General features: G+C 47.2%; 1 protein-coding gene across 7 annotated transcripts in view; it reads right to left on the reverse strand.

Annotated features, from left to right (window-relative positions):
• The window catches only part of EYA3 (EYA transcriptional coactivator and phosphatase 3), a 157,485-nt gene that overhangs the window by 78,142 nt on the left and 56,881 nt on the right, over positions 1-22,462 (reverse strand). For 3 of the 7 annotated variants that reach the window (XM_075908768.2, XM_075908766.2, XM_075908767.2), the window contains 4 exons: positions 15,462-15,505; positions 13,439-13,518; positions 9,818-9,884; positions 2,017-2,159 (listed from right to left, as the gene is read on the reverse strand). In XM_075908768.2, coding sequence (XP_075764883.2) covers positions 2,017-2,159; positions 9,818-9,884; positions 13,439-13,518; positions 15,462-15,505 — 334 coding nt within the window. Of the gene's footprint in view, positions 1-2,016; positions 2,160-9,817; positions 9,885-13,438; positions 13,519-14,813; positions 14,916-15,461; positions 15,506-22,462 lie in introns of those variants that run through there. The other 4 variants (XM_075908770.2, XM_075908771.2, XM_089773470.1 and 1 more) reach the window with 3 other exon arrangements.

Consider the following 22,462-nt stretch of genomic DNA (forward strand, 5'->3'; position numbering starts at 1 on the left):
AGAGGGCCAGTGTGACGCCCTGCGCACAGAGAATGGCAACTGATGGCCTGGGCCCCTCTCCTGCAAGGTGCCAACTGAAGGCATTGGAGAACAAAGAGATCAGGTGGCCAGCTTGTCCAGAAAAGAGATAAAGGCCAGAGGCAGGGCTGGAGACAGTGTCTGCTTGGAGCTGGCTGGGGAAACAGGAAGAGGGTTATTGATCAGAGTGCTTAGTTGTTTCCATATTCAGAAGAGTATTAATAACGTTGATATTCTCAGTTAAATAATGTTTTCTTATGATAGTGATATTGTGCAATAAAGGGAAACTGTTAAACGCTTATGGTTTCCAGTGCATTTTTACATTATTTAATAAAATATATATCGGCTTACAGGGTGGGGGAGAGGGGGACTAGACCCATTCTGGGCACCACCAAAAATTATACAAACCTCCTGCCCCTGCTCAACATGGAAGTGAATAGATGAGGAAACATTCCCAAATATCAGCTTTTTGTTTTTACTTGCATGTTTTGACTCCACGAAGCATCATCATTCTCCCATTTCCCAAATGAGAGAACAGAGCTGACACCATCTCACCGGACAGAGCTGAGGACGAAACCCAGATCTCTAATAAAACTGAGACAAGTCTCATCCACTTTGCAAAACCTTCCAAAGATGAAAAAGACTGGAACTTTTCAGCTTAGAAAAGAGGAGGCTAAGAGGGAGTTTGATATCATAGGATAGAGGTTTATAAAATCACAGCAGGTTTGGAAAAGTGAATAAGGAAAATGTATTTACTTGTTCCCATAACATAAGAACTAGGGGGGTATCAAATGAAATTAATAGGTAGCAAGTTTAAAACAAAGAAAAGAAAGTTTTTCTTCACAAAGCCCACAACCTGTAGAACTCTTTGTCAGAGGATGTTGTGAAGACCAGGACTTTACTGGCTCAAAAAGGAACTAGATAAATTCATGGAGCTTAGGTCCATCAACAGATAATAGCCAGGATAGGTAGGAATGGTGTCCCTAGCCTCTGTTTGTCAGAGGCTGGAAATGGATGACAGAAGAGGGGTCATTTGATGATTTCCTGTTCTATTCCCTCCTTCTGGGGCATCTGTCAGGAGAAAGGACCCTGGGCTAGATGGACCTTTGGCCATTCTTATGTTCTCATGTAAAGCAACATAGCAAATTAAAAACTACCACCACAAACTAGAGAGAGGGCAGGGGAGCCCACAAATTGGAACACAGTCCAAAAGACAAGATTGATTTTTGTTTCTCTCATTACTTTTTCAGCAATCTCACAATTTCTTAGGGTCTGACTTAATTTTTTTAAATTCAGGTGATTCCTTATATTAGAAAATCAGAAAATTTGAAGGAAAGTTCAGTGGTACAATCACTCCTGACATGATGAAATGGCTAATGCTGAAATTAAAAGTCACTGTAATGTAACCATACTGTGCTTAATACATACAAGGAGCTATAGAGCTAAATATTATTATTAGCTGAGTAATCTCAGAGACAGTGTAACAGGCAATCTACATGCAGTGAAACATGAGGTGAGGCAACAGGGCTTTAGATGGTGGCCAAGAGGCCAGTACTAATGGCCCAGCAGAAAGGAAAGAGGGGGCTACCTAGCGCAGAGATGTTAGACAGGACAGCACTGGAGAGGTGCTTTACCCCATTTTATCTGGTGCATGATCAGCACCGAAGCAGTCAAGCAATCACTTGAAAAAACTACATCAAGCGTCCCTGCAGTCAGCATGCCAGTCACCGAAATTAACTGCAAGTACGACAGATTTTTACAAGACCTATTTAACATGACACCCCCACCCCAGAGACAATGCCCCTTAGACATGAACAGCTGTCAACTAATCACACTAGCCCCTGATTTCCAAAGTGTCCTATTACTGAAAACCAAGCTTGGGCTCTTCTGTTGGTTCTTCCCCCACCACGCTGGGGCTGGGGCCTTTCGCTGGAAGAACAGTGGGTATAGGAAGAACAGACCATGCAAAACCCCGCAGCATGTTTGCTGACCCCTTACCGAAAGGAGGTAGTCCATAGGTCTGGGTTGTCTGAGGGTAGATGGCATAGGGCTGAGTCTGCTGTAGCGCTGGATACTGAGTCTGACCTGAGTAAGAGGTCATCGTTTCGGAGACAGGTACAGAGAGGATATGTGCATATGGCCTAGCAAAAGAACAAAAACAGTCATATTCTGCAGCTCTCGTCATGCACAAGCACATCCCAAAAGGAGCTTTAGAAACATACATGAATTATAAGCCCAAGGACATGTACTTTGTAAGGAACTCGGGAGGATAATAGAGCAGCCGGCAGAGCTCCTGGGCCTGATTTTCTAGTGTGGTAAGCCCCCACCTCCCCAAAGGAAGTGTGTCAGCACTGTGGGTACTCAACCCCTCACAGGATGCCCTCCCACACATTTGAGTGTTTTCAGAAGAGTCCAAGCAAGTTAGTAGCAAGCGTGGGATTTGGACACACAGTTCTCTTCGAAACCCCAGCCAGCAGCATTCCCATCGATTCCTGAAAGGGACAGATAACGGCTACAAGAATAAAGACTGTTTTAGCTGATGAACATCCCACCTGCCTGGCAACACACTGATGCCTCAGAGCTTGTCCAATCCACCATTTGCAAGTGTTTTACCATGTTAACACACATGCCTGCTGCAGGAGGGACCCCTGTGGGGATTCTGTGCCAAAAATTTCAAAATTTTGCAAAATTCTGCATATTTGTCAAAATAATCATATAATCCTAGGATTGGAAAAGACCTCAGGAGGTCATCGAGTCCAACCCCCAGCTCAAAGCAGGACCAACCCCAACTATATCATCCCAATATAATGCAATATAATCATGACAGTTGCAATTGTTTTGGTAATTTATTTAAATTGCCAGGGCTCGACAATTAGTGTAATCTACTCGCCCGTGGCAAGTAGATTACAAGCCGGCACAGCCACACAGAGCAGTAAGCGCATGCGCAGCGTGCTGAACCGCACGGCTGGAGAGCAGGGCTCGCCGCCACTTGGCAAGCCCTGCAAATTGCAATACAGGAAAAAGAGCCACAATAACTACTCAGTGTTGCCTAACGCAGGGCTGTTCAATGATCCTCACAGCACATGCCTAGGGCCGCAACTTAAGTGTGGTTGCAGATACATGCAAATATATGCGAAAATATATGCAAATAGCTTCTTTCACGCTGATGGGCATGAATACAAAGATTAAGGCAAGACTACACAACATGCAGGCCCCATTTAAGTCAGCTCTGCTGATATTAATAAAATGCAGTATCTACCCGATTTCCACTCATATATAACAGCACGTTTAATGAGCAACGACAGTCCAGGAATTGAACTACTAAAACCCAGATCAACAGAAGGCCATCCTATTGACTCCTTTTTTGGTTTGGCTCCCACCCACGGGCCACATGTTGATCCCTGTGTAAACCCAAACTGCACCACGGGGCACAAACAAACAGGGTCCACAGACCACATGTTGAATAGCCATGGTCTAACCACACGAAATTTCAGTTCCAAACACTTGGTAACTAGCAGCCTGCACTGCAGTTCTAATCCTGGATTTTCATTTCAATGGCATTATACACCACCAAGCAGAAAAAAAAGTAGAATGTCATTTTAAATTGCTCTGTTTTGTTAATCCCGGTCTTGGGCCTGGCTGGATACTTTGCTTGGTTCTCACATTTTATTGACTGCTTGGTAAATGTTTTATTTGCCCTCAAAGGCTTTTTTTAAAAAACAGACAAGTAAAATAAATCCTGAGCTGTAATCTAATCCCACTGGAACACTTGGGCTAAGGAAAACAAGGTGAGAAAGCACACATACCTTCCTAGCAGAGGACTCCCTAATTGCAGGGGTGGGCAAAAAACAGCCCTTAGGCTGCTCCAACCCACCAAACAGCTGGATCCATCCTGTCACTGTCCCACAGCACAGCAGGACCCTCAAGCTGGTCCCTGCCTGCCGTGCCCCCTCATGCCTTCAAAATGGCCAACTGCAGGGGTTATGTGCTCTTTGTTCAACGTGCACACCAGGCGTGGGGGACTCTGCATGCTGCTCCCACCCCACAGCATAATCTCACAGCTCTCATTGGCCAGAAACCACCTGCCCTCCCCCCAAGAAGCATGCAGCACACAGAAAGCACATGACTTCCACAGCTGGCCGTTTTGAGTGGCGTGTGGGGGTACAGCAGGCAGGAAGCCTGCCTGAGGGTCCCATTGGGCTGGCCGGGAGCAGCCTAAGGTAAGTGTCTCCCAGAAAGAGCCTGCCCCTGGCACGCTGCTCCCTTCCTGCACCCTAATCCTCTGCACCCCTCCAGTACCCCTGCCCCAGGTCACAATCCAACACTCTGCACCCCTACTGCACCCCAGTTTCCCACCCCATGCTCCCTACTTCCATCCTAGCTCCTGTATCATGGAAGAGTACAGCCCTCGATCACTTAAATTCATGGAGTGATCCTCCCTCCATCAAAAGTTATTGCCCACCCCGCCTTACTGTCATTTATAATAGGGCTCCTTTACATCATTCTGGCAATGTAAGTAAAACTTTCACCAGTTTTATGTTCCTGGGTACAGTCAGCTAACAACAGACATGTGACTACATTCTGCTTCAGAGAAAAAGATCAATTAACTGACAGGCTGCTTCATGTGTGCCTCTAGCCTGCCTTGTGCATAATAAAAAGCCCTACCTTAACGCACGAGGGAGCAGCAATCCCAAGAAAAGGGACAGAGGGAAAGAGGTGCGTGTCCACTGGCAGACTGTTTGCAGTTTTTTGCGCAGGGGCCATAGCAAAATGTGGGTCTCATAAAATTTGTACCCCACAGGGGTGCAGAGTCCTCCCAGGAATGATGAGACTATGAGACTGCATGAAAGCAAATATGGGGAATTAAGAGAGCTAGAAATTATTGTGCATTGGTGGGAAGTTCTAAAATCTACAAGCGTAGGAGGAGGATGGGGCAACCTAAGATGAAAATGAAGGTGCTGATGACAATTTGTCTTAAAGCAAGATAAAGAACAGGCTTTGTGAAGGCCAACTCAGACTGCAGGGACAGAGCAGGGCTCATTGGAACACGCACATACTCAATAAAAGCATCCCAGCATCACAGTGAAGGGCAAACAGAACCAGGACTGAATACACGATAGGGCAAGATAAGATGGCTAGCAATAGGTGAAGGATTATTATAAAAAAAATCTGGTAAAAATAAACAGCCAGAAAGTAAGCTCATTAATAAATTGGGAGGATGAAAAAGCAGTAACAGCTCTTACATGGCTTACTGATTTTTTTTTTTTAAATAAAGGAGCGGTTTGGATAACTAGGAAGTAATGAAGACTTAATACTAATAAAAAAGCAGGCAAGAAAATACTTAGAATTTCTGTGAGATCCATTTCTCTACTCTCCAGGTGACATGCATCTTATGTTTGTAAGCTTTACTGATTCATTACATCCTGGAGCATTGGGAAGTTACCAGAGGACAGTTAGGGTGAAGAAGGCGGTATCAATCATCAAAAAAGGAAAAACAAGTGATCCTAGAAATGACCAACAGGGAACTCTACATTCAACCCCTAAGAAAATGGAACAAAATAAGTAAAGAAAATGGTAAACATCTAGACTGGGGTTTTCAAAGGAGCCTAAAAGGCCCCCAAATCCCAGTGACCAAAATTGGAATACCTAGCTCTCTTTTGAGAAAGTGTTAATGTATGAAGAGAACACAGGAGATGTTACTAACTGTCAGGGAAGTTAAACACTGGAATAAATTGCCTAGGGCAGTTGTGGAATCTCCCTCACTGAAGATATTTAAGAGCAAGTTAGACAGACATCTATCAGGGATTGTCTCTAGACGGTGCTGGGTCCTGCCGTGAGGGCAGGGGACTGGACTTGACCTCTCGAGGTCCCTTCCAGTCCTAGGATTCTATGCAACATCCGATTACTGCCATTTCCTTCATAGATTTAATGCTGACAGCTCCTTTTCCCAGGTATGCAAGTGCACAGACGTCACCAGTGCCAAGTAAAAAGGAGTTAGTTGAAGCCTACAACTGGTGAGATGGAAGGTAGGATGATGGGAAGTAGCAAACACCATAACATCTTCCATCAAGGGCATCTATTCTCCAATCACCTAGATGATATGCAGCGTAGCTAGGGTTGCCATGTGTCCGGTATTGACCCGGACAGTCCGGTATTGACCCGGACAGTCCGGTATTGACCCGGACAGTCCGGTATTGACCCGGACAGTCCGGTATTTACCCGGACAGTCCGGTATTTTCGTCTCCTGTCCGGTAAAAAAAAAATTCAGAAAATACCAGATACCTAAAATGTCCAGTATTTTCTGATTTTTTTCCCTTGCCAGGAGGTGAAAATATCGGATACCTGGCAACCCTACCAATACTCAGCAACCGGGCCCAGCTCCGATTACCTGGTTCCACAGGGGAGTGGTCTTTTGGCTCAGAGCAAGAAAACAAGATGACCACCAGCATAAAGCCTCAAAAGGATTTGTTAAAGGGGACATGCTTTTTTATTATTATTATTTTTTTTTTTTTTGCTTAACTCTCAGGGTCCTTTTTTTTCCTCAACAACTTTGGTCTCCCCATTTCTCCTCCCCCCCAACAGAATTTTTCCCCCGGTGGGTTTTTTTTGGGGGTGTGAGGGAGAAGAGAGGAAGGGAGGTATTCGGTATTTTTAGTTAAACCATCTGGCAACCCTAAGCGTAGCGCTCAGAGCCCCTGACTGAGATCTGGGCCCATTGGTGGTAGGTACTCTACGGCTGTGTCTACACTGGGCCACTTATTCCGGAAAATCAGCCGCTTTTCCGGAATAAGCTGCGAGCTGTCTACACTGGCCCTTGAATTTCCGGAAAAGCAACGATGCTCTACTGTACAAAATCAGCCGCTATTCCAGAAAAACTATTCTGCTCCCGCTCGGGCATAAGTCCTTATTCCGGAACACTGTTCCGGAAAAGGGCCAGTATAGACAGCCCAGTAGTCTTTTCCAGAAAAAAGCCCCGATCGTGAAAATGGCGATCGGGGCTCTTTTCCGGAAAAGCGCGTCTACATTGGCCACAGACGCTTTTCCGAAAAAAGGCTTTTCCGGAAAAGCAGCCTGCCAATGTAGACGCTCCTTTTCCGGAAAATCTGAAATCTGAAAAAAGGCAGTTCCGGAAATTCATGCCAGTGTAGACGTAGCCTACAGGTATACAGTAAGAAACAGCTGCTGCCATGAAGAGCATCCAATCTTAAATCCAGTGTTACAAACTCATGCAAATGGTTAATTTCACACCAGAGAAACCACTGATTTCAGAAAATGTCTCACATGGCTAAAGTCAAGCAGGTACATGTTTACAGGACGGGTCCTAAAGAAATAAGACACACACCAAGTAGAAGAAAGGGACTATTATCCACATTTCACAGATGGAGAACTGAGGCTAAAACAAAATGAGTGCCTTGCCCAGGGTCATGCAGGAAATCTGAACTCAAATCTTCTGAGTCCCACAGGGCCTGCCTAGATACCTCATTGCTCCCCACCAGCCAGAGAACCACTGTTGGGAAAGAGACATTTTTCCCCCCAGTTACAAATCAGATGGAGGGGGACCTGGCACTGTAACCTGTGCTCCCATAGCCTAAGGCTAGATACTACTGATGCACTGCCAGCTGAGAGAGAAGGCTCAAGACTGAAGAGGCTCATTACTGTTCACAAAGCAACAGCTCGCCTGCCCATCAGCAAACTGCCAGGAGTTTCTCAAGCCAGTGTTCCAGACACTGCACCATTTCCCCAAATTCAAAGGTCCATTCCTCTTATTCAAAACTCTTAAGCAAGTGGGCCTCGGCATGGGTACAATTTTCAAAAGGACCTAAGTGACACAGGACTCTAAATCTCACTAAAGTCAATGGAGTTTGGGTTCCTGATCAGTTAAATGCATTTGGGAAATGTTACCCCTTTCTCTCTCTCCAACGTATCTGATTTTATACTGAAAGAAATTATTTCATTTTCACTCACGTCCAGTTTTATTCACTGAATACCTTGAGCACAAAGTCTAAAATACCTCACTCCCAGTCAGTGTTCCAGGCTCTGACTGGGCAGGGCTGATTAATCACCAGTGAAGCTGTGCTGCCAAGCAGCTTAAAGGAACACTGCTCTCAATCACTGCTAAGGTATCTTGCCGCTTAGTGATCACTAAAGGCCCAACCCAACTCCCACTGAAGCCAATCGAAATCTTTCCATTGGCTTCACCCTGACCTGGACTGGATCACATATGCAGCAATTCCTGTCTGTTGTCTAAAAATACCATTCTGCAATGTTAAAGGTTCTACTATATGCAGGTTGCATAACTCGCTGGATAGTCGTTCTCAGAGAATAGTTATTAACGGTTCACAATCATGCTACAAGGGCATTACAAGTGGGGTTCTGCAGGGGTCTGTTTTGGGACTGGTTCTGTTCAATATCTTCATCAGCGGTTTAGATATTGGCATAGAGAGTACCCTTATTAAGTTTGCAGATGATACCAACTTGGGAGGGGTTGCAACCACTTTGGAGGAAAGGGCCATAATTCAAACTGATTCAAACTGGACAAACTGGAGAAATGGTCTGAGGTAAATAGGATGAAGTTTAATAAGGACATATGCAAAGTGCTCCATTTAGGAAGGAACAATCAGTTTCACACATATGGAATGGGAAGCGACTGTCTGGGAAGGAGTACTGAAGAAAAGGATCTAGGGGTTATAGTGGACCACAAGCTAAATATGAGTCAACAGTGTGATGCTGTTGCAAAAAAAGCAAACGTGATTCTGGGATGCATTAATAGGAGTGTTGTGAGCAAGACACGACAAGTCATTCTTCCGCTCTACCCTGCGCTGATTAGGCCTCAGTTGGAGTATTGTGTCAATTCTGGGCACCGCATTTCAAGAAAGATGTGGAGAAATTGGAAAAGGTCCAGAGAAGAGCAGCAAGAATAATTAAAGGTCAAGAGAACATGACCTATGAAGGAAGACTGAAAGAACTGGGCTTGTTTAGTTTGGAAAGGAGAAGACTGAGGGGGACATGAGAGCAGTTTTCAGGTATCTAAAAAGGGGGTCACAAGAAAGAGAGAGAAAAATTGTTCTCCTTGGCCTCTGAGGACAGGACAAAAAGCAAAAAGTACTGGGGTCCTGCTGTGAGGGCAGGGGACTGGACTTCATGACCTCTCGAGGTCCCTTCCAGTTCTAGTGGTCTGTGATTTGATGATTCTATGAAATTCCAAGTACACTACATCCACTGGCTCATTCTTGTCCAAATGTTTGACGACTCCCCTCAAGAATTCTGATAGATTAGTGAGGGATGACTGTCCTTTACAAAAACCATGTTGATTCTTCCCCAATAAATCATGTTCATCTATGCATCTGGTCATTCTGGTTTTTTACTGTAATTTTAATTTGCCTGGTACTGAAGTTAGTATTGGGCTGTAATTGCAGGGTTTGCTTCTGGAGCCTTTATGAAAAATTGGTATAGCATTAGCTATCCTGGAGGCATCTGGTGCAGAAGCTGATTAAAGCATCCGCAGGCATGGCCGCTCCCAGCGGCCAGCCTGCATCACTTCCTGCAGTTCCCATTGGCCACGCTGCTGGGAACTGCGAGCAACTCTGCCTGCCGACGCTCAAGTAAACAAAGCATCTTGTGGCCAGCTAGCAGCTTACATAAACCACAGCCCAACATTTGAAAACCACGGACTGAAGTGATAGGTTATGCACCATAGTTAGTAGTTCTGTAATATAGGACTTCGTTCATAATTACATCAAAAGTTTTTAACAGTTTAGAGAAAAATGCAGTTATAGAATTTAGAAGCAATTCAACTTACTTTGCAGAATACAGCTGTGAGGTATAATCATTTGGTGACCTTGGGATGTAATCAGTGCATGTCAGAACTGAAAAAGAAACATTTTACACAGCAAAATTGTGAAAACAGGATTTTTTTAAAAATTACACAATTTCAAAAAAAGTTACAAAATCTTAATGAATCAGAGTGAAACATTTAGCATGGCCCACATTGTGTTCTAACCTGAAAAACCAGGTAGCTTATGAAGATTTTGGAGTGCGTGCTTTGGGTATTTGGCTTTAAAAGATTTACAGGCATGTGTTATGTAAGCAGGGTGAAAATGTAACTTCTGCTCCGCAAAGAAGTGCACCGTTCAGAGCAGCAAGTTGTCCCTTCACTGACCGTAACACCAGCATCTCTGGTCTTCACTGTGCACTTTGATTTTGGCCATGTGCCAAATCCCCTGAACATTCTACAGTTCTACACGTGCCGCTGGGCCCAATGCCTCACTTCAACGTGCACTGTGCTAACTGCCTGAAACCCAGCTGTTACCGGAGCAGCTAGAGAGACCATGACGCCAAGTTGAGTCAGGTTCTGCCTCCAGACCCTTCTCCCCTGCCCCCAAAACACATGGCCCCGGCAGCTCACCTTTTCCCTCTGGTAGTACCACACAGGGAAGGAAGCGGATAGCTGACTACCTGATAGGCCTAGGCTACTCGACTACTCGCTCCCCCCACTTGCTGTCTCTGTATCAGAAGCAGCAAAGGGAGGGGGAAGCAGGAGCCAGTGCTGGGGGGGAGCTGGCTTAAAAGCCGATTCTCCCCAGCACTGTCTCTGCACATCAGGGGAGGGTGAAGGGCAGGGGAAGCAGAGTCACAGCAGTCCAGAACACGGCGTGAGCTGGGACTGCTTTTACTACATTTAAAAGGCAGAGCTGCAGCGGAGATCGGTCCAGGACCCCGCGCCAGCCAGGACAGAGCAGTCCCGGTACGCGCCAGGTCCCAGACCGCTGCCCCTCACAGCCACCTGGGCTCTTATTACATTTAAAAGGCAGAGCCGCAGCGTGAGTGGATCCTGGACCCTGCCTCCCCTTACCAACTAATTGTGTAGTTGATACAAATTGCATCGACTACACGATTAGTCAATTACCTGCTTCTTAACATGCTTAGCACCACATTAGGCAGGGTCCCTTCAACCCATCTCTTGGGACAGGATAAGAACTCCTGGAGCAGAGAAACAGCCTGGCTGCTGTCAGAACAGCTGTGACAGCAAGCAGGAGAGAAGCAGGCTTTACCACCTGCCCTGGATCCAGCACATGGCACTGGAAGCCTTGGGACACCACATGGGACAAGAGTTCACCTCTCTCCCAGGGGCAACACAACAGGGCAGTCTGCAAAGACACCCACTGAGCTTCCGTGTCTGTTCAGAAGAGTTTGCCACATTTCATCCCGGGCCAGACTGACTGTGAATGGGGGCTAGTTCGTCAAGTCATTGCTTCCGTGCGTTATCCACCTCCGCTGCTGGATTGTCCGCTATAGTACCAGGCTTCAGCTGCCTGCTAATGTAGCACCCATGGGGCTCCTGGACAACCATCTGAGCTGCAGTTCAAACCCTGATCATGTGATATTTATTACAGTTGTACATGCCAATATTTACACATTTTTCTGTTTAAAAATGCAAAAGGAAATTTAAGTGGAGGTGTAGGCACAGGGTTTGGTTATTCAGGTTCTAAGGCCAGCACTCAAAAGTGCAGAGATGTTGTACATGTGCTTTATAATACACTTCATAATTACACATTCTGGTTTTTCTACCAGATTCCAGCCTCATTTAGCACACAGGGCACTCGGGGTTCAGAGAATCAATCAGGACAGTGCAGGTTATTCTAGTTGGTGGACTCTCTGCCTCATTTGCTCCCAAAGTTTAAAGGCGCACAGAGAAAGGGAACTGCAGGAAGAAAAGGGATGCTCCTGGAGCAAAGGCAGTTAAATGTCACTTAGCACTGGCATCTATCCTGGCTCTCCCGCACACTTCCCATGCCTCTTCAACCGATACTGTTGACAGCTGGCCACAGCCTGCCCCTCACTTTCTAAGTACCCAGGGGCTGGATGCACAGAAGTACTGCGTGCTCAGAACTGTACGTCAAGCCAACAGGAGCTGGGGTGCTGCACACCTCCAGCAGCAAGGCAGTGGGATGGGGAGAAGGGATGTTCGCGTGTAACCACCAAGCTGATGCTTATCGCGCCACCGGCTCCAGGGCAGGCAGTTTCATTGCGGCAGAAAAGCTGCCTCCCTGGGAGTGGAGTCAGCAGGGACCGGCGGCTCAGCTCCGGGGGAGGCTTCACTGCAGAGCCCACTTTATACTGCAGAGCCTGCCGTGTGCAACCTGGAATCGCTGAGCTTTTCAGCAGCTACACAGTTAGCTATTGAACCAACTTTTAACATCCCCCATGGGGAGCTGGAGGCACAGGGTTTGGTTGTCAGAAGCAGCTGGGATTGGAGTCTGGCTCTCCCACTGATCCAACATGTGTCCAACAAGCCCCTTTCTCTCAGTTTTCTTTCAGCAAACCAGCCAAATAGCCATGTGTGGCTAGCGTGTTGGACACCAGGGTGTACACAGTTAACTAGCCCCCACCCACGCTGAAGCCTCTTATACAGAGGCAGCAGTGCAGGGTGGGAGGAGGGAGCTCCATAGGAGCTGCCTCCCCTCATATGTAAAACACGAACTTCTCAGCAGTTATACATTTGCCTAAACACATTCTAACATTCCTATTGTAGACACAGTGCACCATGGCAGGCCTCAGACAGGGAAGATCATGGCGATCTCGTCACCTCTTGGTCATCTGTGCTAAAGGTGCCAGGAGATGCTTAGGCACTCTGAACTCCAGGGCTATCGGTATGCCAATGACACTAAGCTCCACACCAAGTACAAAGGACGCACTCCACTTCCCCCCGCTGCCACTGTCCCGTGGTGTAACCTTCCATAGGTTGTTGCTTCTGCATCAGTTTCCCAGCTACAAAATGCAGCTTCCTACCCTCAGAGGGGTTGAGAGAAACTTTTCTTATGCAGCACTGAGAGCTTCTGATTTACTGTGCATTAGCAGTGCAAACGATTATATCGGACTTCACTCGGTGTTTGTGCTGAGGTAGTGAAGAGACCAGTCCTGTGCAGATACTGTCTGTCATTCCCAAACAACAGCCCCTGCCCCAAGGAAATGACAATCTAGATTTAGTCAATGAGAAAAGAACAGGCAAAGAGGAGAGTGGGGAAGACACAGAAATGACAGAGGCAGGAGTGTTTGCATCAGCAGTCATAGGGAGTCACCGAGCTAACCAAGGCCAGACAGTTGGGATTTGTGGTCATGGCAGCAAAGGCAGGTTTTAAAGAGGTTCTGATAGTGACTTGGTGAGTTTTGACCAGGAATGCTCCTCTAGCACAGGGACATGCGTGGGAGAGGCCAGGAAGGAGTCTGGGAGAGAAACAGAGGAAGCAGATGCAGATTGGCATCCTTAGTGGAACAAAAGCAGCCTCTGATTAGAAATGAGATTTGAAAAGTAGGATGGGCTAGATAGAGTAAATGCTGCAGGACTAAGACGCTTGTACTTGGTGCAGGAGACCAACGGAGGGAGCGAGAGGTCAGAACCAAGGAGAAGAGCGAGCCTTACTTTCACTCGACATGGGAAGATTTGAGCCAAGGCTTGAAGGTTCGGGTTTCGGATCACTGACTTCGGTGGTGCTCACTTGACTGAAAGGATAAAAGTCCATGTTAGCCACCAACATCACTAATCTGCGCACTAACACGACTGGACATTTGTAGCAATTGGTGTTAGCATTCCTAGCCAACAAAAACCACAGACTGCTAAGGAAACGCTCTGCACTATTTCACACTTACCAACACACAAGAGGTTCTGGAAGATATCCTCGCACCTCGTCACAAACCTCAAACCCTCACCTCCTTCAGGGTGTTAACTTGCTAATCTTCTCAAAATAATGCGACTACAGAAATCTAACATAACCTTTACTATAACGTGCAAATGTGAAGAATTGTAAAGGGACAAAAGCAATCCAGGTCACAGTTGGGTTGTGGGTGGCCAGACCTAGTGGTCAGCGCCAGAGTCCAGGGTCACAGGACAGGGATTAAGAGTTAGTTAGGTCTGGACACCAGGAGACAAACTGGGGATCAGAATCACAAATCAGGTACCAGAGTCATGCCAGAAACCAGAATGACAAACCAGATGCCAGAAAAATCAAGCAACAAGAGCAGAAAGCACAAGGCGCACAGTCAGACACCTTCCCACTCCTGCTGCTGGCTTAAGTAGGGTTAGCCAGCCATCAGCTGCTCCTGAATTCCACTAACAGTGGTCCCATGCAAGCATCAACATGGAAGGCTGGAGCATAACTGCTCCAGGAAATTGTTCAGACCCAGGTTTAATATTCGGGGCTCATGACAATCCAGTTAATCAGAAGAGACATGAAGCTGTCCCCCTCATTTTCTCAGACTGATTTGATACGTACAGAATGTTTCTCTCTAAATGTAGTGATTAATATTATCAAAGTAAAAATGTGCTTAACAGCAATTAAGCAAAAACCATGTATCACTGATTCTAAAATAAAAGACGCAAGCAATCAGAGAGTTCCCTACATGGTGAATAACTGTCTCATCTTCTGCTCCCTGGAACCTATTAAATAGAGAACTACAGTGCCATATTAAAAGCTAGATGTAGAATCAAAGAACTGGAAGGGACCTCAAGAGGTCATCAAGTCCAGTTCCCTGCCCTCACGGCAGGACCACGCATCATCTAGATCATCCCTGATAAATGTCTACTCAACCTGCTCTTAAATATCTCCAGAGATGGAGATTCCACAACCTCCCTAGTCAATTTATTCCAGTGTTTAACCACCCTGACAGGAAATTTTTCCCAATGTCCAACCTAAACTTCCCTTGCTGCAGTTTAAGCCCGTTGCTTCTTGTCCTATCCTCAGAGGCCAAGGTAAACAATTTCCCCTCCTCCTTCCCCCCCATGACACCCTTTTAGATACCTGAAAACTGCTATCATGTCCCCTCTCAGTCTTCTCTTTTCCAAACTGAACAAGCCCAATTCCTTCAGCACACGTTTTCTAGACCTTTAATAATTTTAGTTGCACTCCTCTGGACCTTCTCCAATTTCTCCACATCCTTCTTGAAATGTGGTACCCAGTTGAGGCCTAATGAGTGCAGAGTAGAGCGGAAGAATGACTTCTAATGTCTTGCTCACAACACACCCTTTAATGCATCCCAGAATCACGTTTGCTTTTTTTTTCCAAAAGTGTCAAAGTGTTGACTCATATTTAGCTTGTGGTCCATTATGGCCCCTAGATCCCTTTCAGCAGTATTCCTTCCTAGAAGGTCACTTCCCATTCTGTATGTGTGAAACAGATTGTTCCTTTCTTCCTTTCTAAGTGTATGCTAATGTTGTTTCAAGATTTAGCATTCTTATAAAAACTCATTGTGTCTCAAAGAATATTTTTGTTTAAAATAGAAATTTCTCAAACTTATGTTACTTTCCAAAAGGAAAATAAATTATGAGAAACCCATGTCTTGTGAAAAATGCACACAGCAACATGCACCGGTTTCTCAGTTGAAGCATACAATGAAAACAAGAAATGGACAATTGGCCTACACTAAAATCAAACTTGGTACTTACGCACCTTAAGTCTTGTTCTCCAGATTCCTGCATCTTGGCCTTTTTCACCTGTAAAGATAAAAATGTTCAGACACACCATGAGAGAGATATGTCCTTGACAATCTCTGTTTACAAGTGACAGGCTGCAGTTAGAAGCTACTCATTGTTGCAATAGAGTTACTATTAATAGTTGTTTAAATTCCATAATGCAACCTGTAGGCTCACTGATTTAAATAGCTGCTGCCACCCCAGAATTTGTTTGCAAGGCTGAATTTTTTCCTCCCTGCTCCTCCCCCCAATAGACTCACTCAACACACTTTTTTGCAATTGGATATTCAAGTCCCAAGGTTTAGTAGGGACCTTTCTTTGTAACCCAAGGAACTCCATGAAATTCTAAAACATTCCTGTTCTGAACAGATCAAGCACTCAGACTGCGATGAACTAGATAATGCCCGACACAAGTAGTTTAAATCATTTCTTTGTTCACAACAGTAGCAAATCAGACATTCTGGCTTGCATTTCAGAGTAAGAGAAATTAAACTAGCATTTAATATTGCATCTGCGGATGGCTTGCTAATTTAATGTTAGCATGGTGTACTATTGTAGGGGGAATCAATATAAACACATATTTGTCAGTTACTTCTGGTCCAAAATGAACTAGAATCCTATGAAGGCTTTGTGTCCCGTTTCCACTTTAGAATGTTAATAACTTCAGCTTCCAGTCCCTGGATCTCACAGCATTCCTATTTAAAATCTCTTAATCTTATCCCCTCTGAGACATCCTCTGAGACATACTCGCATTCCAACTCCCCTTCCATGCCACGCAGACTGTATCAGAATGGACATAACCCAGGATTAACCCTGGACGTCACTTCTTTCAGATTTCTCTCTAGTCTAAGCATGGTGATTGGTTATCACATGAATTTTGGCTCTTTTCATGACAATAAGCAAACAGCATGCTCATGGCACAGAGAGCAGGAACGTCCAACCTCTTCAAACAGAGTCAAAATGGTTCAGAAAGGGCAAACTGCCCCGCTAATTTGAGGGCAGTCTCCACCGCCTCCACTCCCTTTGGGCCAGCCAGGTGTCAAAGCTGGGGAGCAATGGCTGACTGATGTGGGATGGCTGAGGGGTTGTGTGGGCAGGATAACTGCCTTCCACTAGCTCTTCTAGATGGGGCACAGGCTCAGGTACACCCAGATGAGATCCCAATCTGCCCTCTTTGTGGGCCTAATTGGGGGAGCCCCTCTCCCCTGTCATACAGCAAGTGGTCCCTGGAGAGACCACTGCGCAGTGACTGCTCATGGCAGAGGTTCCAGCTCTGCCAATCACCTACTATGGAGGTGGAGACGGGAGGCTATTATTAGCAGTACAGGCACCTGCACAGTAACCCAAGCACAGACTTTCTGAAATGCTCGGTGCTCAGCAGCTCCAATTTGGGCACTTTGGGCTGGATTCTCAAGAGCATGCAGAACCCAGGGGACTCCTCAACACGCTGAACTGAAAATTGAAAAGCTGGCCTACGTGATTAAGACTGAAGCATTCTAGAATGGCCCTGCTTTGTTACAGAGAGCTGAGGTGTGCATTTACGATTCTGTCAGGAAACTGCTATACAGAATGAGTTAAAGTAACTGGGTATCTTGCCATCCCAGTCTTCCTGTAGATGTAGGTGGCCGGAGGAAAGCATCCTTCATACACCCTTCGGTGGGGAGCTTATCCCTGCACATGTTCAGAGATGTGCAGGAGTTATACCCTACCTGGGAAGATCACCTCACCAGCTCTGCAGGACTCCCTGCATGCCACAAACCAGGCCATAGTGCACGTCAGTAATGGGGAAATTCAAGTCGCTTAATGTTTGAATTAAAAAACCTGCTTAGCTAATGTTCTGAGGGTCATGGTTCCAAGGTTCCAAGTTGGGTAATGTACGCAGAACGTGCAGGGATTCCACATTCAGATATCCCAAACTATTCATAGTCTCCATAACTGCACACAGACAGACTGAAGGGGGAGTTCTGAGTCAAGCCTCTAGAGGTATGATGGGCCCAACAGCTACAAGAAGTGAAATCACCTCCTTGTTTGAATCTTCATGTTTTCCCCCAAAGCAGCTTATCTAGTTTTCTTCAAAATCTTCTGAAACATCTAACTCTAGCACAGGATTACACATGGGAAATTTCAATGCAACTGGTTTAACTTTGGAGATATTAGGGCACTGGTCACCAGTAGATCTTGGAGCCTCTGACAGGTGCCTGACTGGTTTGGCCAGGACCCTATCAAGTGCTGGCACTTCAGTTGCCCCTCTACCCACTGTCATGCTACTCCTGCTCTGTGCCTTGGAGCTGCCCTTCTGGGAGCCTCCTGCTTCCTGTACACGGTGCGGGAGGGAGAAAGGGGGAGGTTAATGTCAGGGTGTCCCTCCTCCTCCTACTTCTGTACTCTATCTCCACACAGACAGAAGGGGATGATGGAAGGAGCTTGGCAATGCAAATCTCTGTCACTCACACAGTGTGTGTGTCTGTCAGTCTCACAAACACTCTGTCCTTCACTCATCTCCCAACCCCACACACACGGGAGGTGGTTGTTACTCCTTTTATCGCTTGCAAAGGGGGTTAGTTTGGGGTTTTGACTGGTCTGTGCCCTTCATAATTTTCATTTCTCTTACGCTTCTTTGAGCAGTGGGTTCTAAAATGCCAAACCAGTCTTGGCTGCAGTAATTATCCGTATGGTAACTGCTGCTCCTGGACGAGGCTGGCATGTCCCTCAGCCCCTGAGAAAGGCAGAGCACAGGGTCTCCACATGCTGTCCTTGCCTGCAGACACCACTCCTGCAACTCCCATTGATCAATAATGGGGAACCATGTCCAACAGAAGCTGTGGGCTCAGTGCCGGTAGATGAGGGGCAGTACATGGTGCCATAGAGCCATTGCTGTACATGGAGTGTTACTTACAGGGTCAGGTCAGGAGTAATCCTGCCTTAACTCCACTGCTTCACCACCCAGAAGCCATCTCAGTTACACTGAGCCCAGCCTGAGCCTGCTTCCTGAACCCCAGTTCCAGCCCTGAACCTCCACCTGCACCCAAACTCTTTGCACCCCCCTCCTGGACCCCAATCCCACATTCTGAGCTAAGCCTAGAGCACCCTCCCACTCTCCAAATTCCATGGCCCAGGACCAGAGCTTGCACCCCAAATCCCTACCCCAGCCTGGTGAGGCTTGGGGAGGAAGGGAGATGGAGTGAGCAGGGTGAGACCTCAGCGAAGGAGTAGAGCAGGGGCAGAGCCTCAAAGGAGGAGCCGGAAGGAAGCAGGACAGGGTATCTGGGTTTGCGGTAGATCTTACATTGTGCTTAAATTGAAAAAGTGATCTTGTAGTTAAAAAGGTTGGAGACCATTGCATTAAAGGTACCAGGGTCACAGTAATTGTATAGGGAGGAGCTGAATTTCAGCCTCCACTATGGAGATAAGCAGTCTCTCTATTCCAGTGGTCCCCAACTGTGCCCGTGGGTGCCATGGCGCCCGCCGGGGCCGGCCTGAGCCACTCTTGCTCCTCGAGCCCCAGGCGCCCAGCAGCCCCAAAAGGTTGGAGACCACTGCTCTATTCCATAACAAAACCACAAAGGTTGTTACTAGGGATGTTACAGAGCCATTTAAACAATTAACCGATGAAGCCTGGGCTTATTGGTTAATCCAAAAGACTACATGCATACACAGCCTCCTGCTGCCTCTGTGTCAAACAGCAGAAGGGGCAGGAGCCAGTGCCCGTAGGGTGCAGTATTTCCTCCAATCTGCACGGTAACACAGCCCCACGGCTGCTTAGCGAGCCCAGCCCAGCCGGGGGCTCAGGCCCCGCACAGAGCTGCCTGGCCCTTCTCCCTCTCACAGCAGCAGCTCCCTTCTGAGGACAGAGCAGCCCATCTCTCCCAGCAGATAAGGAGAGGGCATCGGGAGGAGGGAGTGGCTGGGGGAGTCTGTGGGCCGGCATTTTGGGGTGTCCTGTCTCCCAGCTAGGCTGTGGCAGTGTGGAGAGGAGGAGCAACTTCTCAGATTACAGCAGCTGCCTGTTGTGAGACACCCAGCTCTCTCCCCCTGCCCTGTGCTGAGTGGGTGAGGGGTGAGAGGGTGCTGGTATTAGTGAGGTGGGGGTGAGGACTGAGTTCGGGGTGCCCTGACTCCCATCTGGGTTCTCACTCGCAGCACAATTGCCCACAGCTTCCAGTTCAGAGGAAAGGCACAGGACTCTCTCCTGGGATGGGGGGGGGAGGGGAGGGAGGAGAGCAGGCTCCATGGGGGGTGCCACAATTTCAGCTGGGTTACACTGGCATGCTGGGGTGTGTGGCTACATGGGAGATAGGGTGGTGGGGAAACGCCATTGTCTCAGTGTCAGAGGGAGCTTAGTACAAATACATCTGCCCTTTTCCTGTTGAGGCTGGAGTGAGGAGGAGTAGGTATTAATTACCAAATGATTGGTGACATGATTACAAAGATGTGAAATATGCCAAGAAAAATATTATTGGGGAGGGGAGGGGGGGGGGGGAGAGAATAATGTAGCACTCTGCTATTTTCCACTGTTAGACTTATAGAGCAAACACTAAACAGTGAATCTTCTGCCATTCTAGACAAAAAAATTTAACACATATTTCCCTAGTAACATAAGAACGGCCAGACTGGGTCAAACCAAAGGTCCAACCAGCCCAGAATCCTGTCTGCCAACAGTGGCCAATGCCAGGTGTCCCAGAGGGAGGGAACACAACAGGTAATGATCAAGCGATCTCTCTCCTGCCATCTTCTCCGCTCTCTGACAAACAGAAGCCAGGGCCACCACTCCTTAAACATCCTGGCTAAAAGCCATTAATGGACTTAACCACCATGAATTTATCTAGTTCTCTTTTAAACCCTGTTATAGTCCTAGCCTTCACAACCTCCTCAGGCAAGGAGTCCCACAGGTTGACTGTGTGCTTTGTGAAGAACTTCCTTTTATTTGTTTTAAACCTGCTATCCATTAATTTCATATGGTGCTCCCTAGTTGTTATATTATGGGAACAAGTAAATAACTTTTCCTTATTCACTTTCTCCACACCACTCATGATTTTATAGACCTCTATCATATCCCCCCTAGTCTCCTTCTTTTCAAGATGAAAAGTCCCAGTCTCTTTAATCTCTTCTCATATGGGACCCGTTCCAAACCCCTAATCATTTTAGTTGCCCTTCTCTGAACCTTTTCTAATGCCAGTATATCTTTTTTGAGATAAGGAGACCACATCTGTACACAGTATTCAAGATGTGGGCGTACCATGGATTTATATAAGGGCAATCAGATATTCTCAGTCTTATTCTCTATCTCTTTTTAAATAATTCCTAACATCCTGTTTGCTTTTTTGACTGCAGCTGCACACTAGGTACACTATATCTACTGGATCCCCCTTGTCCACATGTTTGTTGACACCTTCAAGAACTCTAATAGATTAGTAAGGCATGATTTCTCTTTACAGAAACCATGTTGACTTTTGCCCAACAAAATATGTTCTTCTATGTGTCTGACAATTTTATTCTTTACTATTGTTTCAACTAAATTGCCCGGTACTGACGTTAGACATACCGGTCTGTAATTGCCGGATTGCCTCTAGAGCCCTTTTTAAATATTGGTGTTACATTAGCTATCTTCCAGTCATTGTGTACAGCAGTGGTCTCCAACCTTTTTACACCCAAGATCACTTTTTAAATCTCAGAACAGGCGAAGATCTACCGCCCCACCCCTTCCTTGAATCCCCCCCCTCTATATTATCCTCCTGTCCATCACTTGCTATCCCCAGCCCTTACTTACACACTCTGATAAACAGTTTATTTTTAAATTATGCGATACGTAAAATTAAAATCATGTGTTTATAGTTATGAAATAAATGGTCTGTTTTTTATTCATGCTATTTAAATCTAAAATGAAGCATTTATAATTATACATTTTGTGGGGACAGAGTTCTGCGGCTAGGGACAGGGGAGAGGGAATAGGGTGCTGGGAGGGGAGAGGATAGGGTTCTGCAGCAGGGGACAGAGTGCCAGTGGGGACAGAGTTCAGGGAGTGGGGATGGGAATGGGGACAGAATTTAGTAGCTGGGGACAGGGGAGTGGGGACAGAGTTTGGGGAGTGGGGCAGGGGAGTGGCTGAGGACAGGGGAGGCAGAGAGTCCCTTGCATCTCCCTCCTCTCAGGATTCTTCCCCCAGGGAAACCAGAGCGTGCCTGCCCCTGGGCCGACCCCACACGGCGCAGTGAAGCCCCGTGCGCTCCTCCCCCGGGGCCAACGCCCCCCCCCCCCCCGTGCAGGGAAACCTGCGCACGCCTGCCCAGGGGGCCGCCCCCCCCCGGCACAGGGAAGTCCCGCACGCACACCTGCCCCGGCGCCAAACCCCCCCCCCCCCGCGCAGGGAAGCCCCACACACACGCCTGCCCCGGTGCCACCCCCGCCCCGTGCAGAGAAGCCCCGCATGCATGCCTGCCCCGGGGCCAACCCCTCTCCCCCCCCCACGCATGCGTGCCGGGAAACCCCCTGCGCACCTCCGCGGGGCTGACTCACCACTCCTGTGCAGTGCAGGGAGCCAATGCTCCCTCCCGCAGTACACCTGGCAGAGCAGCTAGCGCACTTCTGGAATTGCCGGAAGTGGCGCTAAGCTGCAGGATTCTGTCCATCCCCGGGAAGCCGACACTACCTCCCTTTTCACTTGAGGTAAGCAGTGGGGCTTCTCGGGGGTGGGAGGGAAATGGGGGCGGGCCAGACAGGACGCCTCGCGAGCGACTGGTCGAGGCCTCACAATCGACCAGTAGCTCGCGATCGACCTGTTGGTGACCACGGGTGTACAGAAACTGATTTAAAGGCTAGGTTACAAACCATAGTTAATAGTTCTGCAATTTCACATTTGAGTTCTTTCAGAACTCTTGGGTGAATGGCATCTGGTCCCGGTGGCTTGTTCCTGTTAAGTTTATCAATGACAATTCCTCAGATTTCTCACCTATAAAGGACAGGTCAGGTTTGGGAATCTCC

Source organism: Pelodiscus sinensis, chromosome 26, assembly GCF_052426305.1.
Source record: "Pelodiscus sinensis isolate ZL-2025 chromosome 26, ASM5242630v1, whole genome shotgun sequence".
NCBI lineage: Eukaryota > Metazoa > Chordata > Testudines > Trionychidae > Pelodiscus > Pelodiscus sinensis.